At 49.0% G+C, this 17,094-nt stretch overlaps 1 protein-coding gene across 20 annotated transcripts in view; it reads right to left on the reverse strand.

Moving 5' to 3' along the window:
- Positions 1-17,094, reverse strand: part of DENND1A (DENN domain containing 1A) — a 508,126-nt gene that overhangs the window by 65,210 nt on the left and 425,822 nt on the right. For all 20 annotated transcript variants that reach the window (XM_072777866.1, XM_072777861.1, XM_072777848.1 and 17 more), the window contains 2 exons: positions 1,138-1,242; positions 668-755 (listed from right to left, as the gene is read on the reverse strand). In XM_072777866.1, coding sequence (XP_072633967.1) covers positions 668-755; positions 1,138-1,242 — 193 coding nt within the window. The remainder of the gene's footprint in view (positions 1-667; positions 756-1,137; positions 1,243-17,094) is intronic.

Below are 17,094 nucleotides of genomic sequence, written 5' to 3' on the forward strand. Positions count from 1 at the left end.
TGGAAAGAAAGCCACATTGGGATTCGGGAAGCAGGGCCCACCACGAACACTTCTCTGGGCCTCCTTGGCCTCCTCTGAATAATGACAGGATGATCCCTCCAGGCCTAATGGTCTATGGAGACTGGGCCCTCTGTGATGATTTTTCACCTTTTAAAGAAAAACACTTATTTAGTCATAATCCTGTGCCAGCATCTGTCCCGATGGTTGCACAAGCCTTTTCCTCTCTGAGTCAATCTCCACAGGACTCCTGTGAGGTGGGCACTGTTCTCCTCAGGGCAGACAGGGACACTTCAGCTGGAGAGGTGACCTGGCGGGACCAAGTTCTCATTGCTTTCCTGCAGGCAGGGTCCTGGTGTGAAGCCGGCTCTCCTAACTCAATGCCTCAGTTGCTTTGTGCTGCAGCATGCTGGCCACTACGTTTCCCTAGACTTTGGCCAACCAGGGGAAGCGACTGACCCCAGGACAGAGGATCTCAGAGAGGCCAAGGCGCACCTGTCTCATCAGAAAAGGCAGAGGCATTTCTCAAACATTTCAAGGCTGAGAGTGAAATCTGTCTCTCTCCAACCCCCACTGAAGGAAAAAAGCAGCCACTGCCACTCCCTGCCACGCACATGCCAGTCCCATGTGACAACCTAGGGCACAGAATGGAAAATGAACTGCTTCTCACCAGCGTACTCGCCCATGCTGATCTCCTCTTCGAAAACGTCACTGAAACCTTCACCAGAATTGAGAAGGTCCAGTCTACCATCTATGAACTACAAAAAGAAAGAACAAAAGCATAACGGCTTGTGCAAAGAAACGGGGAAAACCATTCAGTACCTTAATGTAGGACTGAAGAACTACCACGTCTCCCAAGACAGGAAACGGCCTGGGGTAACTGTTTTGTTTTGTTTTAAAAATAAGTTTTTAAAACACTGGCTGCACATTTATGATAACTTGGAGATCTGAACGGTAGAACTGTGAAGGGTCTGTCGGGTCGCTGACCACCCTCCGCGCCCATCCCCCTCCCCGGACTCCAAGCCCCTTGGGGTTGAGCCCGGCCCCCAGCAGGCCTGCAGGCTCCGGACTCCCAGTAAGGTGGCTGCAAAAATGCCCGTCGGGGGCCAGCCACAGGCCGCCCTCGGGCAGGCAGGGTACCTGTTTGAAGAGCTGCAGCTGGGTGGCATTCTGCAGGAACTGCCTCATGGCTCCGGAGCGATAGTGGGATACGAAGGCTTCTTCACAGAAGGTGATTGGCTCCTCCTGGGAAATGGAGATGGGGTGAGGGCCGTCAGCTCTTAGGCTCAGGTAGAGGGTGCTTCTCCATCTAGTTTATTTAATCCTCTTTTACCCGGTAAAGTGGCTACTATCATCACAGACATTCTGTTCTGTGAAAGAGGAGGCAGTTTCCGAGGGGGAAAAGTCATCCTCCGAAGTCCCAGAGTTGGTAAGAGGCTGAGATTCTGAACCCCACTCCCGGCCCCTTCCGTAGGACACAGCCATACCCCAACACCGAGCTCGTGGGATGTGCCCTCCAATGTGAGAACTTCCAGACTTCTTTTCACCTTGAAAAGAATCCTTTCTTCAAGTAGCACCTTATGCAGAAGGAGCCCTGCTAGGTACAAGCACCCGCTGCTCCGCGGGAAGTCGGGGGCAGGGGTGGTGGCTGGCAGTCTCCTCCCTAACCCCAGCACCTTCCTGGTCCCTGAGGCACTCGCCATGGAACACAATTTGAACGGTGTTCTTGGCCAATAGCAAATTATAATTTTAAGATAATTATTTATATTAAAAATCAGGGCTGATCAAAAACAAGATTTGCCATCCAGTCAACTACGTGCTTTCGCCGTCTGATGAGGAGGCCTGCCTTTACCAAACTACGTTTTATGAGTGAAGAAAACAACAGCCTAAGCCGAAGACACATCCCATCCTTGTAGTCAACACCTCGATACTTTCTTGAAGGGATCTGGAGTGCTCATCTCCTCAGACAAGCCTTTAATTTCAGTGGAGTCTCCTCAATCCTTAAAGATCAGGTTTTTACACCTTGAAGTGAATTAAAGGTACCCCTCCCTTTACAGACTTGGTGGTAAACAAGGAGATGTTTGAAGCTGTACTTTTATCCTCTTTTAACGAGTTACGTGAGCATTAAATTCAATGTCTGGCTGCTGTGAATTCCAAGGGTTCTTCCTGCTTAAATCTGGCCAGTATTAGCTCAGCAATGGGGCAGACATTTCACAAAAGGTGTACCCCAAGATTAGGGGGTGGTGCTTATTTTTATACAGTTAAGCCCCACCTAATTTTACAAGGATCTGAAGCAGCCTACATGAACACCTAAAACAAAGAGAGAGAGAGAGAAAAAAAAAAAAACAGAGTTGAAGAATACATAAATATATAAAATGCGTTTACTTGGGAAAAGAGAACCTGGATATGCAGGTCCTATATGGTTTCTAAAACAAAGTTACAAAACTAGCTCTGAGCTTCCTGGCTGTGAAAGCAAGAAGGGAAACATGCAAACTTCACATTGTCTGTGAGGACAAAAAAGCATATTGGTTCCTTAGGAAAAGAACTTTTCAGGACATTTGACACTTTTTGGCATGATGATTTATACCTTTCTTGCTGAACAGCTGGGAGATGGGCTAGTAATAACAAACTAAAGCCCACCTAGCATCACATCCCTGTGGCCTGCAAGTTCTGCTTCCATCCTAGGAACCACAACAGGGCAATTATGTCCCTCTTCAGGCCATCTCATCCATGACCTATGATAAAATTATAGCTAGTATGTCCTTTGCTCCAAAACCATATGTCTCAATCCCCACCTGGATGGCCCATTAACACTTCAAACGCAAAATGGCCCAAACGTCCAATTATTAGCCCACCTGGACTGTATCTCACATCTGTTTTTTTCTTAAGTTGGTATTATCCATAGCTCCCCATAGACCTCTCACACTGCCCAAGTCCTTTTTGTTCTGCCAGTGAAAGGAATCAAGTTGGTCCCTGCTCACCATCCCACTACCTGGCACAGGCTGGCCTGCCATGGCAGAGATTTAATTCTATGTCCCTTCTGGTTGCCTCCCTCTAACTACCTCAATTCTTTGAGATTTCTAAAATGCACACTGGATCACGCTACTGTCTTATCTAGGTACTTTGACTGCAGAGGCATTTTGCTGGGTGATTATTTGATTAATGTTCACTTCTTCCACTAGACTATAAGCTTCGTGTGGGCAGGAATGGCACCTCTTTCACTCAACATTGTACACCAAGCAGTGTGTTTGCCACATACACGGGTCCTGGGTAGGAGAGGACAGGAAAAGTCCTAGTTCCTAGGCTGGGCACATAAACCCTTCCTAAGCTGGCCCAGCTTTCTTTTCCAGAGTCCTTTTGTGTCTCCTTTCCTCTGCTCCCCATGCATCTCCTGATCACACGCCATGTCCTTTCCCACTTACTTCCTCACTTCTTCCAGTTGTTTCTTTTTTTTTTTTTTTTAAGATTTTATTTATTTATTCATGAGAGAGAGAGAGAGAGAGAGGCAGAGAGAGGCAGAGGAAGAAGCAGGCCCCATGCTGGGAGCCCAGCATGGGACTCGATCCTGGACCCCAGGATCATGCCCTGAGCTGAAGGCAGATGCTCAACCATTGACCCACCCAGGCATCCCCTTCCAGTTCTGTTTCTTGTACTTAGATTATCCTCTTTTTTTTTTTTTTTTTTTAAGATTTTGTGTGTGTGTGTGTGTGTATGTGAGAGAGAGAGAGAGCGCAAGCACAAGCAGGCGGGAGGGGCAGAGAGAGAGGGAGAGAGAATCTCAGGCGGACTCCTGGCTGAGTGTAGAGCCCGATGCGGAGCTCGATCTCAGGACCCTGAGATCATGACCTGAGCTGGAGGCAGATGCTTAGCCAAATAAGCCACCCAGGTGCCCCTAGACTATCCTTTTACACGCAGGCCTCTGTGTGGTAGTCACTCACTCTTGCTCAGTGCTCCCACTCTGCCTGGCATACTCCTTCCTGGGTGCTGAGTAATCCTCACTGGTATCCTGTGACCAGGAGCTCAAGAGGGCAGAGGCCCTGCCGGAATCCTCACTGCATTTCCCAGGAAAAGTGCAGAGCCCCTCCCGCAGTTAGAAGCTCAGGGATGTTGGCTACAGAACCACAGGATGAGCCTGACCCCCCTTCCTGCCACAGGAGCCCTGTGGTCTCGGTGTGGCTAAGACACCACTTGACCTGACAGTAAAGAAGTCTCAGAACATGATGCCAGGTGAGTGACACCTGTATCCAGAGAGTTTAGAGCTCCTTGGAGGAAATGCTCATTGGAGTTGTTAGCATTTACTCCTAGAGCTGTGGCCCAGCATTGCCAGGAAGTAGTCTGCTGAGGGACCAATAAATTCGAGAGAGTTTGCAACTAGATTTGTACGTAAGGGTAGCCCGAGGCAGGATTTAGCTGGCGGAGAGCAGAAAGAATCTCAGCTTTGGGGAGACATGAACATTTTGGGCCTGTTGTCTACTTACTGGAGGTGACATCCCCCCTGGATCAGATGTCTGTGCCATAAAAACGGACAAAGGACACGGGTGCGGATGGAAAAGATTCAGGGAAAAAGTGACAATGGGGGCTTTTTCTGCAAAAAGCTTAAAGAACAATATCAGCGGTGTCAGTTAGGCATGGGAACAAGTACAGCATAGTGCTCCTGGAGTGGGGTGGGTGGCAAAACATCCACAGGAGCCAGGAAAGGAAAAGGCTAATCCTCCCAGGGCAGGGGGTCAGAAATCTGGAGAGGAAGTGGGCACATTTCAGTGGAGCCTAAATGGGGAATAGGAATCAGGTAAACAAATCCCATCCCTTCGAGGCAACTGTTTTATCCTAATCTTGGTGAAAAACAGGGACATTGTTGCCCATTGTCAGATTATCTTTAAAGGTCTGACTGGCTACGGGCACAGAGGGCTCATTCCCCCGGAGCTTTCTAAGGAAATGACAAAAAACCATAGTTCGCCTCATCTTTACAGACTAATAGTTAGGGTCACTTTCCCAAGGTCACAAGACCCTAACGGGCCGAGTTAAGATTGTGTATGCCACGGCCTTCCCAGCCCACCCATCATGCATGCGGTCCATTCGCAGCTCAAGTCTTCTCCTGAGGCCTCAGTTCTGTTTGTCCACGAACACCTGCATGAGACCAGGTGAGCTCTTGCAGGTTGGAACCCTTCAGGTTCTCCCGGTGGATAGATACTGAAAGGACCAGCAACACTCCTGGGAGTAAACAAGCCACTGTGAAGGCTCTGCCTGCCACAGGCCCACATCAAAGATGCTGAACCATGTGCCCCAGCTATTCTGTTCTCCCTCCTTTGGTTGAAATGACGAACCCACTCCACTCTCTGCAGTGCAAGGTGTCTTGTTAAACCCTCCTTTGTAAGAATTGCTGATTTAGTTCTCCTGTTACACTGATTAAATCTTTTGTCTTTTTAGGCGACACTCAGAGACAGGACTACTGGCTGACAGCTACATGAATGCAGGCAAGTCAGGCCGTGAGCGTTCAAGCTTAGATCACATTAGTAGGGTTTTCCATCTATGACCCGGAGGACAGTTAAACACAGCTGCTTAACCCTATCAAGGATTTTGTTACAAACAGACAAGTTTTACTCTCAGACTATCTTCTGACATACGGAATCAGTTGAAAATTCCATTACTAAAGAATCCATCTTTGCTAACAGGTGAAGTTGGTGATTCCAAATGTTTTTGATACTTTAGGAAATAAATGGCTTTTATCCATAGTACTGTGGTACTGGCATAAAAATAAAACCTCTTCTCAGAGTCTTCTGAAGGGATGACTTTCCTTGTTCTGCTGATCCATACTTAAAGTACTAAATTCTTATTTTCCTTCACAAATTTATAAAAATTTTATGTGCACATTTACTCCTTGATTCTTTTTTTTTTTAATTTTTTTATTTATTTATGATAGTCAGAGAGAGAGAGAGAGAGAGAGAGAGAGAGAGAGAGAGACAGGCAGAGGGAGAAGCAGGCTCCATGCACCGGGAGCCCGATGTGGGATTCGATCCGGGATCTCCAGGATCGCGCCCTGGGCCAAAGGCAGGCGCCAAACCTCTGCGCCACCCAGGGATCCCTACTCTTTGATTCTAAGGTGGAAAGAGGGGTTCATTCTTTATGGCCCTTGCTTAAAAAAACTAAAAACAATGATTCTGGAAGATTCATCCATTCAAACATTTTAAAAACACCTTTGATGTGTCAGATTCTGTGTTAGAGGAATACAAAGATGAATAAAATACAGTTCCTATAAGTAATACTAATAATCATTTGAGGGTGGAGAGTGGACCAAGTTATAGATGACACAAGAATAGCAGGATGTTATGTTTACAGCAGCATTCCTCACAGTCACCAAAAGACAGAAGCAACCCAAGTGTCTACAGATGAATGGATGAACAAAATATACATACAATGATATATAATTCAGCCTTAAAAGGGAAGGAATTTTTGGCACATGCTACAACATGGATGAACCGTGAAGACATCATGTTAAGCGTTAAGCCAGTAACAAAAAGACAACCACATGTATGATTCCACTTATATCTGGAGTAGTCAACTTCTTAGGGACAGGACGTAGAATGGTGGTTGCCAGGGGCTGGATGGGGAGGGATGTGGAGTTGTTGAATGGGCACATTAGTTTCCATTTTGACAGAGAAAAAAAGTTGTAGACATGGGTGGTGGTGATGGTTGTACAACAACGTGAATGTACTTAATGCCACTATATTGTACACTTAAAAATGGTTATAAGGGTAAATTTTATGTCATGCATATTTTACTATAATTATAAAAATCTTTTAATCTAAAAAAATGACAGAATATTTATAATTGTGGAAGCTGGGCAATGGGTATGTGGGAGTTCATTTCCTTTGTATAAATTTGAAATTTTCCATAATAAGAAGTCCAAAAGAAATGCTCCTATTATCAAGGAATCCCTCTTCAGGGAACAAATAACCATAATACAGTGTGAAAAGTGGCACACCAGAGGGTTGGTTATTTTTATTTTTTAAATTTTTTTTTTTTTTTTGGCTAAAGACACCTTTGAGAAAACCTTAAAATTAAGAAAAAAAATTGATTAAAATTGATTGTGTTAAGGTAACACAATAAGATGGAGAGAGAACATGTCTTGGGAGTCAGAAAGACCTGAATTTGAACCGTGACCCTAGCTATGGAATCTCAGGTGACTTGTCATTCCTCACCTATGACACTTACCCAAGGCTGGTCCATCTCATAGCATTGCCTAGAAGGTTATGGCAGAGCACAGCAAGTAGATTTTCCATAAATAACCATTTTCTTGGGGGGCAGAGATTGGGTTTTTCCAGGGCTGGCAACATAATTTGTGGGACACCGTGCAAAATGGATGCATGGGGAAAAAGGCTCTATTAAGTCTCTAAGCGCTATACTAAAATATAAAGCTTTCTTTCTTTCATGGTTTCTTTCTAGGCCCATTATGATGCTTTTTAAATTTACTATTTAATGCCATTCTACGTAAAGAAAAAAAATTTAAATTATTAGTATGAATCCTATTGCTCAACTTTATACTGTGCAATGCCAGTTTTAAATGCTAACATATGTGGAATTGTTTTTCGTGACTCACAAATGCATTTGTATTTTGTTCTTATCAGACAGTGGAAATGCTGCACAAAACTCAATTGTTTTTCCTTGAATTCTTTTTTTTTTTAAGATTTTATTTATTTATTCATGAGAGAGAGAGAGAGAGGCAGAGACACAGGCAGAGGGAGAAGCAGGCTCCATGCAAGGAGCTGACGCGGGATTGATCCCTGGACTCCAGGGTCACACCCTGAGCTGAAGGCAGGCACTAAATCACTGAGCCACCGAGGGATCCCCTCAATTCTTGATATACACACATTCTCCTAGCTCTCTCCGCCTTCTGCTTACTGATGAGAAAGGAAAAGGAACTAAAGTTGCTCCATCTTTTCCTCTCCATCATTTTCATGACAAGTAGTAGTAGGTGACTACGAGGAGGTAACGTTAATGAGAAATGTGATCATTTGCATGATCGTCTGTGGTTCTTAGAACAGCTCTGCCTTCTGAGGGCACCAAAGCAAGTTCTAGTTCTAACACAAAGAGCGGCCTGTGGGGCTGTCAATGCCCCCCTTCCTCCGCTGTGGACCTTAAAGCTCTACCTTGTAAGGGTTTGAGTCTTGCACCGTGGGTCCGCTGCAACTCTGTGCATAGGGCATTGAGAAGTTCTTTGAGGCTGGGATGGCAAGACCCCAGGGAGGATGTTGGTAAAGATCTCTGCTCGTGCACACACTCCACTGTCCCATCAGACTATTTTTATAAAATACAAGTTCCAAGATGAAATTGAAGAATTTCAATATGGTAGCAGTGGAGCACTGAAGCAGGCACAGGCCTTTCTGAACACGGGGCCCCGTGACTGCACAGGCCTCTCTCCCCTCCCTTTGCAGGATAGTCAGTAGGAGTTCTGGAGGTGGACTCTTGTTTGCCATCGGACTTAGAGGCGGTAGCATAGCATAGCTTCAAGCAAGTTTGTTGGTCCATGTAAGTGGGGTTCCTAAACTCCTGAATGGGACCCTCAAGGCTATTTGTGACCTTCCATAGCTGAATGTCTTAGCTACGCTCGCCTGCCTACCTCATCTGGACACCCATCTCCTACTCTAGAGACTCTGGACTGTTCACCACTGCCAACCTCTCTCTGCATAGCTCCCGTCTGGCTTCCTTCTTCACATAACCTCCTCTGAGAACCTCACGTGATGCCTTCAGGTTAAGAGAAGCCCGCAGTTCCACCTGGATGTCTCCACACCAACACTACTTGTGCCCAGCCCAGCACCTCCAGGCCTCTGCAGGCCCCCTGGAGGGCAGGTTGTGGTCTACTTTCAGCATCGGCATGCAGTAGGTGTCAGCTGGGCCACAGCAGGAAGAGGCAGGTGGGGGAGTGCAACACAGAGCTGGGTTCCAGTCCCATCTCTGACCCTGTGTGCAGATGCCAGCACCTGAGAGATCCTCTCTCTCCCACCTGCAGGGGGTTACGCTGGGAAGGATGTGACAGTGTGGTCAGTAGTGCTCAATCCCCCATGCACTAGAATCACCAGGAGTGCTTTTCAAATCCCCAATGCCAGGGCCACAGTTTCTAAAACTCCCTAGGACTCCGATGTACCCAAGGCTGATAATAACTGGTGTAGGTACAAGAGACTAGCACAGCACCTAGTCCGATCAACATTCATTTTTTACATTTAAGAATGAAGTTGGAAAATCTAGCCCCATTCATTACCAGCAGGCCCAACCCAGTTGCACTTTGTTTAAATACCTCCAAATTCCTAATAAAATACCAAGTTACTGGCTATAGCGCAGCACAGCCAGGAGCCCTGTTCTGAAGTCCGAAGGGGGCTTCAATAGCCCCTGCTGAGTAGCTAGTACTGCCCCACAGGCCACATGCGGATCTCATGCTGAGCCCCCTGCCTGGGGCCACGGCCCCACTTCCAGAGCTGGGTCCCAGATGCTGCTCCGCACAGGGTCAAGCTGTGGTGGCTGCCAAGGAAGCAGGGTGAGTTTCCAGCCAACACAGGAAAGGCTTAGCATGGTGTCTGGCATAGAGAATGCAAAATCCTTACTGGAGGCAGAGGAGGGAGGGAGGGAGGGGGACAGCTGGGTTAGATTACAATAATTTCAGGTTAGCCACAGCAGGCATTAGTCTAGGGAGAAGGGAGCCAATGTCAGCTGAGTGCTTGCTGTGGTCCAACCTGACCCTTCCCCTCACATGAATCCTCACCAGAGCGTAGATACATTCATTAACGGCTCCCATTTTACAGATGGGGAAAGGATGCCCAGGCAGGTGAAGTGTTTCTGCCTGGGGGGTCTCAATAGGTCTCAATGACACCCAGGTCCACACACACACGCTCTCCCCTCACCAAAGTGGACCCAGGAAGGCAGGTGCCGCATGGCTTATGGTCAGATGGCTCAGGCTCGGCTGGGCTGAGATGTGTTTTGGGGTGACAGGGCCGAGACAGCCTTCTGAACCATTTGCGCTGTAGCCCAGGCACACCAGGGGCAGCCTCCCAGCCTGGGCCCCTGTCACCGTAATAAGCCCTAAACAAAGAATCAATGTGTCATTGGGAAGCCAGCTCACTGTTCGGATGATTTAAGTCAGGGGGAATGTGGGTGCCCAACAAGAGCTACTCTGATGATTTGCAGGGGCTGCTGGGAGGACAGTATCTGCCCATTCTGGCCAGCCGCTCCAGTATTGACAGAAGCCCCCACACACACTCGCTAGATTACAGTAAAGACATTCAAATCACAGGCGCGTCGGCCCACGCCTGGCTCCTCTGTGCCAGCAGCCCCTTCCTTCTGCATTAACCGAGACAAACAGAGAAAAGTCAGGAAATTCTGATTAGTGCAGGCACAGCAGATGAGCGGGGAGGCCTGTGGAAGCTGAGGAGACACAATGAAGTGGGGCTTCATGCATACTAGCTTAAGATTTGCTTTCCCTAAGAAATGCAGATGGGAATCGGCTCTACTAGGAAAGCAGGTGCAGTGATTAAAACCAGCTCCCGCTTACTGAGCAGCTTACTGAGCACGCCCCGTCTAGGTGGTTTTACACGCGCTACCTCACTTACTCTTCCTGGCTACCCTGTGAGGTAGGTGGTGGGATGATTTCCATTTTACAGATAAGGATGCCGAGGCTCAGAAAGGCAAAGCCCGGCCCTGGGCTCATGTGACACGCGATGGTATGTGACTCTCAGCTGCCTGGGGCCGCTCCAGTGGTACACAGAGATGGATCAGAAGGCCGTGATGAGGAGAGAGTTTGGAGAAACGAGTGTGTTCTGGTTCCACTACACGTTTACAGAAGCCATCTCATTACTTGGAGCCTCCGTCTGCTTCCCAATATCCTGGAAATCATATCTTCCGCGTGCTCCAACTGCCCAGTGCCGTTCTGTGGGCAGGTCCAAGCGCCAGGGCATGGCTGGAAGTGAGAGAAAGCTGGGGACCATCCCATGCTGCAGGAGGGCGACAGCTCCCCTCCCCAGTATGTGGAAACTGGACTGGCCATGCTGAGATCTCAGTGTCAGACTCCTACTGGCTCAGCCTGCTTGGCCACACCAGAGTTTGCCTGCCACTGAGAGCCAGATTCTGGGTTTAATGCCATGACGGCTGCATCCCCAAGTCCCAAGAAAGGAGGCCCTAAACCGCTTCGAGAAGATTTCAGTTTCCTGAGAGTGAGGAGAAGACAGTTTCGGGGCGTGTGCTGCAAAAACGGTGGCTCAGAGGGCCCGGTGGGTCCCTGGGACAGAAGTCCATGAGCCCGAAAGTAACCAGCAGGAAAGCCACCATTAGCTGTAGTCCCAGGAATACAGGACTCATGGGTCAAAAGGCTAGAAGACATGGACATAAATCTGAAGCAAAAAAAAGGGGGGGCGGAGGGGATGCCTGGGTGGCTCAGCGGTTTGGCGCCTGCCTTTGGCCCAGGGCGTGATCCTGGAGTCCCGGGATCGAGTCCCACGTCGGGTTTCCTGCATGGAGCCTGCTTCTCTCTCTGCCTAGGTCTCTGCCTCTCTCTCTCTCTCTGTGTCTCTCATGAATAAATAAATAAAATCTTAAAAAAAAAAATCTGAAGCAGCACAAATCAGCCTGTAGGAAGGAAAAATCCCAACCCTCTGACTGAATTCAGCACTGCCCACCAGTGCTTGGTGACCCGGCCCTCAGCCTGGCCCTCTGCAGCACTGTCCACACACTGAGTTACTGGCTCCTTTGCTGGATTACTCTCTTGTGATCCCCCCTCTCCTGAATGTCCCTTGTTCAGGGCCCATCTCCGGTGCCTGGGGGAAAGGGGGGGTGGGCTGTGGCCACGAGGCCTCGGCAGCAAGCTTTGTCAGGAACTGATGACAGCCTTGCAAAGGGGAAAGAGCACAGGAAGACTCAAAACACCCAGTTCCAGCCTTGTTTCCTTCTTGTATAAGCCTCGGTTTCTTCATCCGTAAAATGGGAAGGTGCTGCACTGGAAGATCTTCAGAGCACTTTCTAATACTAACATGTGTTGTTTCTAGACATAGAAAGGGCCTTTCTCTACGAGGTCACCCACAGCCCCTCACAGAGAAATGAGTCACAGAGCACCGCTCTCGGTGCAGAGCTGGGAACAGAGAATGCAACTCGAGTGGGAATGACAGCTCTGCTACTCACAGCATCTGCAGTGTGGTGGATGGCCTGAACCCTGGAGACCCATTTCTTCATTCATAAAATGGGGGAGATGCTTCCTCACAGGGCTGTGTGGGATTGGCAGGTGATTCATAAAATGCTTAGCTCAAGGCTTGACCTCTAGAGGGGCTAAACACTTACTAGTCCTCTGCCCCAAATAAGGACAGTTCTCCGCCCAAGGCATGCTCTCGGTGATTTATTTCCAGCAAGCCTGTTTCAGAGCATGTGACATGCACTGCCTTCCCCGGACACGTGTGGGGTCACTTAACTCAGAGCAAGGAGGAAAGGGGCCACCACCAAAGCTGCTTCTGCCGTGGACGGGGCACAGCAGGCACTCGCTAACTGTGGTGGAGGGACAGATCTGCATAACAACCCTATTAGGAGAGGCTCTTTTTTTTTTTTTTTAAGATTTTTAAAAATTTATTCATGAGAGAGAGAGAGAGAGAGAGAGAGAGACAGAGAGGCACAGACACAGGCAGAGGGAGAGGGAGAAGCAGGCTCCATGCAGGGAGCCCGACGTGGGACTCGATCCCAGGTCTCCAGGATCTCGCCCTGGGCCGAAGGTGGCGCTAAACTGCTGAGCCACCCGGGCTGCCCCAGGAAAGGCTCTTTTATCCTCGTCTTACAGAGAGAGGGAACGTGACTTGCCCAAGGCCACAGAGCTGGGAAGAACCAGAGCTGTACTTGACGTCAATTCTGTCTGACCCAAAGCCCAGGCACGCTCTTCCCACAACACCCAAGGCACTCTAAGCATGTTCAGTTGCCCAAACACATGTTTTTCCCTCTGGATTTCTTGGGATTTCAAGATATAGATGATTTCCCACACAGAAGTGTTCTTTTCCACATACTGCAGTCCCAGTCAAAGGACTCCAGAGTGTCCAGGTGGGGGTTATGTACTGCCTGGGGACTCAGGCCCAGTGCAGCCCAGAGCTCCGTGAATGGGGAAACAAATGAGCTTCTGAGTCTCAGTTTTCTCATCTGTAAATTGGGGACCTCTTCATACTGAGAGGTCTGAAATGGTACAATATTTGTCAAGGTGCCAATACTGAGCAGCACACAGAGGGGCTCGATGGAGGCTAAAGTCCTAACAGCTCTTTCCGATGCCCTTTGAGAACTAGGTGTTACATTTTGTGTGGGACCTTCTATACCTTTCACTCAACAAAAACCTGTGACTGGGGTGCTGGGGGAGCACTGCCAGGTGACTCTGTTGGGGTAGGTGGGGTCCAAGGAGGCCACAGTGGAGAAGAGGTGCTAAAAAAAACCGAGGAGCAGGGCTCACTAGATGGAAGAGCAGGGGATGGCATGAGCATCGAGGGGCATGTCACAGGCGGGGTGAGTGAGCTGCTGATGCTCTCCTTCGTTACTTAGGGGCACCTTCCCCAAGAGCCAGAGCTCTGAGGAGTGGTGGATGCTGGGCCCTGCCTGGTGCACACGCTGCTCAGCCTATGCTGGAGCTCGTTCTGGAGCAACCTAACCGGCCCCAAACGGAGCCTCCCGTGCCCAAGGAGCAGACTTCATCCACAGGGACAATTACTGAAGGGGCTTCGTTTACTCAGAGCCTCAGCCCTGAATCCACCGCTACAGGCCAGGCTGCTCCAACGGCCACCATGTCACTCCCCCTTCCCAGCTTCCACCGCCTGCAGATCTGAGCAGAGAGCAGAGTCGGAGAGAAGCCCTCCAAGGCGTGACCCGGTGTGTCTTGCCAACCACAACTCCCGGCCTCTCCAAACACCCTGCGTTCGCACAACACAAAGCTGATTACAGTTCTCCAGCCTGGTCCGCAGGCCTTTGCCCATTGCCATACCTTCTGCCAGGAGGACCTCCCACCCCCGCTTCCTCCGGCTGCGGAAGTCCCCTCACCTTTCAAGAGTTGCTTGGAGACAGCCACCCTGGAAGGCTCCCCCTCGCCTCCTTCCTGCCTTGGGTTGGGTTAGGTGTCCCTGCTCTGGTTGGAGCCCCCTGTGCTCACCTCCACCATGGCACCTGCTGCCATTTTTGTGCTGCCCGGCCTCCCTGGGGTCCCCTCGAAGGTGGCGGACTCCTCGAGGCTGTGGACGCTTTTTATTTGTCTCTGCGTCTCCAGTTTCTAGTGCAGGACCTAGGCCTGCGCAGACACCCTGTGCTTGCTGAATGAATTATTCACTGCAGACGAGGCAATGGGAACATTTCTGAGAAAAAGGCCAACGTGGTGGAGAGTAGGATGGACAGACCAAGGATGTGAAGAGGAGGGTTAGCGGGAGGAAGGAAAGGAGAAGAGGGAACATGGTATGTGTGCAGGGAGGGGCCAAGGCGGGAGGCGGGAGGCCGGGAACGCTGTCTAATTAGACCACATGTGCAGAGCAGCATCTGGCTCAAAGCACAGCAGTTTACGCTGCTCCTGGAGTTGTCGTGGAGACGACCACATGACCAGCCTGGAGCCGAGACTCAGGGGCAGCAATCCAGATGCACTCTTAACATATTCTGACAGAGAGCAGATGGGCAGCTATTTGCAGGGCCAAAAAATGCCAACTCCGCTCCCCTCCAGACCTGCGTGCCCTCACTGATCATTTTCATCTTGTAAAGTCATTCTTATCTGCCCTGGAACCACCAGTTTCTCCCACAGAGGAATCAGTGTCAGAGCTGCTATTTTTGTAGTTGTCCGACCATCACAACTTCCGGCCTGCTCCTATGGGTGAGGAAATGTCACCACCTTTAATGAAGGGGTCCTCAACGGCTGGACTCCACTGTCGCAGGCTCCCCGCAACGCCCCCCCCATCGCCTTCTCAATGAAAAGTACCTAAATTCCTCACTCTCTGGGCCCTATCGAACAGATAGAGGCCTGCGAGCAATGCTGCGTATGTGGGGGGAAAATACAGGCTCTGAGGCTGAGCACCTGGCGGCCAGGTACTCACCTTGAGCATGTACTTGGTCCCTCTGAGCTCAGTTTACTTGTCTGTAAGATGGGCTTTGTAACACCCACTTTCACAAGATTTTTATAAGGATTAAATTAATTATGAAAGATCCCTGAAAATGATAAAACCACATACACTTTTAAAGTGGCATAAAAGTTCTTTAGAAACCTCAAAAATTGGGATGTCCGGGTGGCTCAGTGGTTGAGCATCTGCCTTCAGCATAGGGTGTGATCCCGGGGTCCCAGGATGGAGTCCCACGTCAGGCTCCCTGCATGGAGCCTGCTTCTCCCTCTGCCTGGGTCTCTGCCTCTCTCTGTGTCTCTCATGAATAAATAAAAAAATCTTAAAAAACAAAAAAGAAACCTTAAAAATTTAAGTAAAAAGACTTAACAGGACAGTAGGAAGATAACAGAATCTTAGGCTGTGTATGAAACTATACTTTTTTACCCCCATGTATGGCAAGTAAGTCTCTTTAAAGCCTTTGGTAAGATGGGAAACCATCTAGTGTTGGAGAATCAAGCTGGGTTTGAACTCTGGCTCTGACACTTACTTAATTAGCAATGTGGTCTTTAGCATGTGACTTAAAACTCTCTAGAGCCTCAGTTTCTTCATCTATAAAATGGGAATAATCATTCTCCTCTCCTGTGAATAATTCCACGTGTGAGAATTAACTGAGACGATATATGCAAACTGCTTAGCGCATAGTGGGTGCTCAAGAAACATCATTCCACTTCCCTCCTCCCTAGTGGTTTAACAGATTTGGGGGATGCCTGGGTGGCTCAGCAGCTGTACATCTGCCTTCGGCTTAGGTTGTGATCTGGGGGTCCTGGGATCGAGTCCCACATCGGGCTCCCTGCATGGAGCCTGCTTCTCCCTCTGCCTGTGTCTCTGCCCCTCTCTGTGTCTCTGATGAATTAAATAAGTAAAATCTTAAAACAACAACAAAAACAGATTTGGGTAAGACAGGTTGAGAAATTATAGAACAGCATGAGTTCAGTCAGAGCATCTTGGGATCCCACCTACTGGCTGCGTGGCCTTGGGGAAGCACCCATCTTTTCTGAGCATCCATGTACTCTTTCGGAAGAGGAGGGGAGTAAGACCTACTGTGTCATGTTGTGTGGTTTAAAGAGAACAATGAACATAAAGCTGTTAGCATCTTGTAAATGGGTGTTACTATAGTCCTCCTCACTTTTACTGGAGATATCCTCATCCCTTTTGGGAAAAATCTGGACTTTTATGTGGGTCCAGCTAGGGGACAGATGCCATACTGTCTCAAGAGAAATGAATTTCACTTTTGATGTTGGGGCAGTACAGTAAGGTGAGGACCCCAGGTGGAGGTGTGGGAGGCTCCCGGCGCACATCAGGACAGCTGTCTGCCCAGGCTCCCTGGCCTGCTGCCTGAGTGGCATGAAGCAGGCTTGTCCAGGTGCAGCGAGACTTATTTATAAAGCATGCAGGGCTTCCCGCTGCCACACGCTCGCCTGCCATCACAGGTGTGGGGAAGGCCCAGCTAAAAATACTGCTAACGTGGGTTTAATGTCGCCCAGCAGAGACTAATGATTGTTTTAAGTAAATATTAATTATAAGAGTCACCCAGATAGAGTGCTGGAGTAGCATAAATATTCCCACATCTACATACATAGGTGAAGAGACCATTTGGGGAGACAGCTCTTTATACATCTCCTCCAGGGAGTTATTTTTTGGCTGTGGACTCTAAATATTTGGGAGGTTCCTGGTTAAACTATCTGGGCAGTGTCTTGGTATGCATGATACAGGGACTTCCTTATGTGAGAGATGATCTTCTCCAGACCAAACAACTGATTCAGTTCTGCTGGACCCTTTACATGAGGACTTGTCACAATAGTATGGAGAGCCCAAATTTGATTCAAGGCCCAGCATACTGGCTGGCTGATCTTGGGCAAGTGTCTGTCCAATGGCCCAGATGTGAGGGTCAGCAGTCTGAGATAGTGTTCTGGGTCTCGCGCTTACTAGCCCTGTCCCCTTGGGTGTGCTTCCTCCCTTCCCTGCTTGT

This window comes from Canis lupus, chromosome 16 (assembly GCF_048164855.1).
Source record: "Canis lupus baileyi chromosome 16, mCanLup2.hap1, whole genome shotgun sequence".
In the NCBI taxonomy this organism is placed as follows: domain Eukaryota; kingdom Metazoa; phylum Chordata; class Mammalia; order Carnivora; family Canidae; genus Canis; species Canis lupus.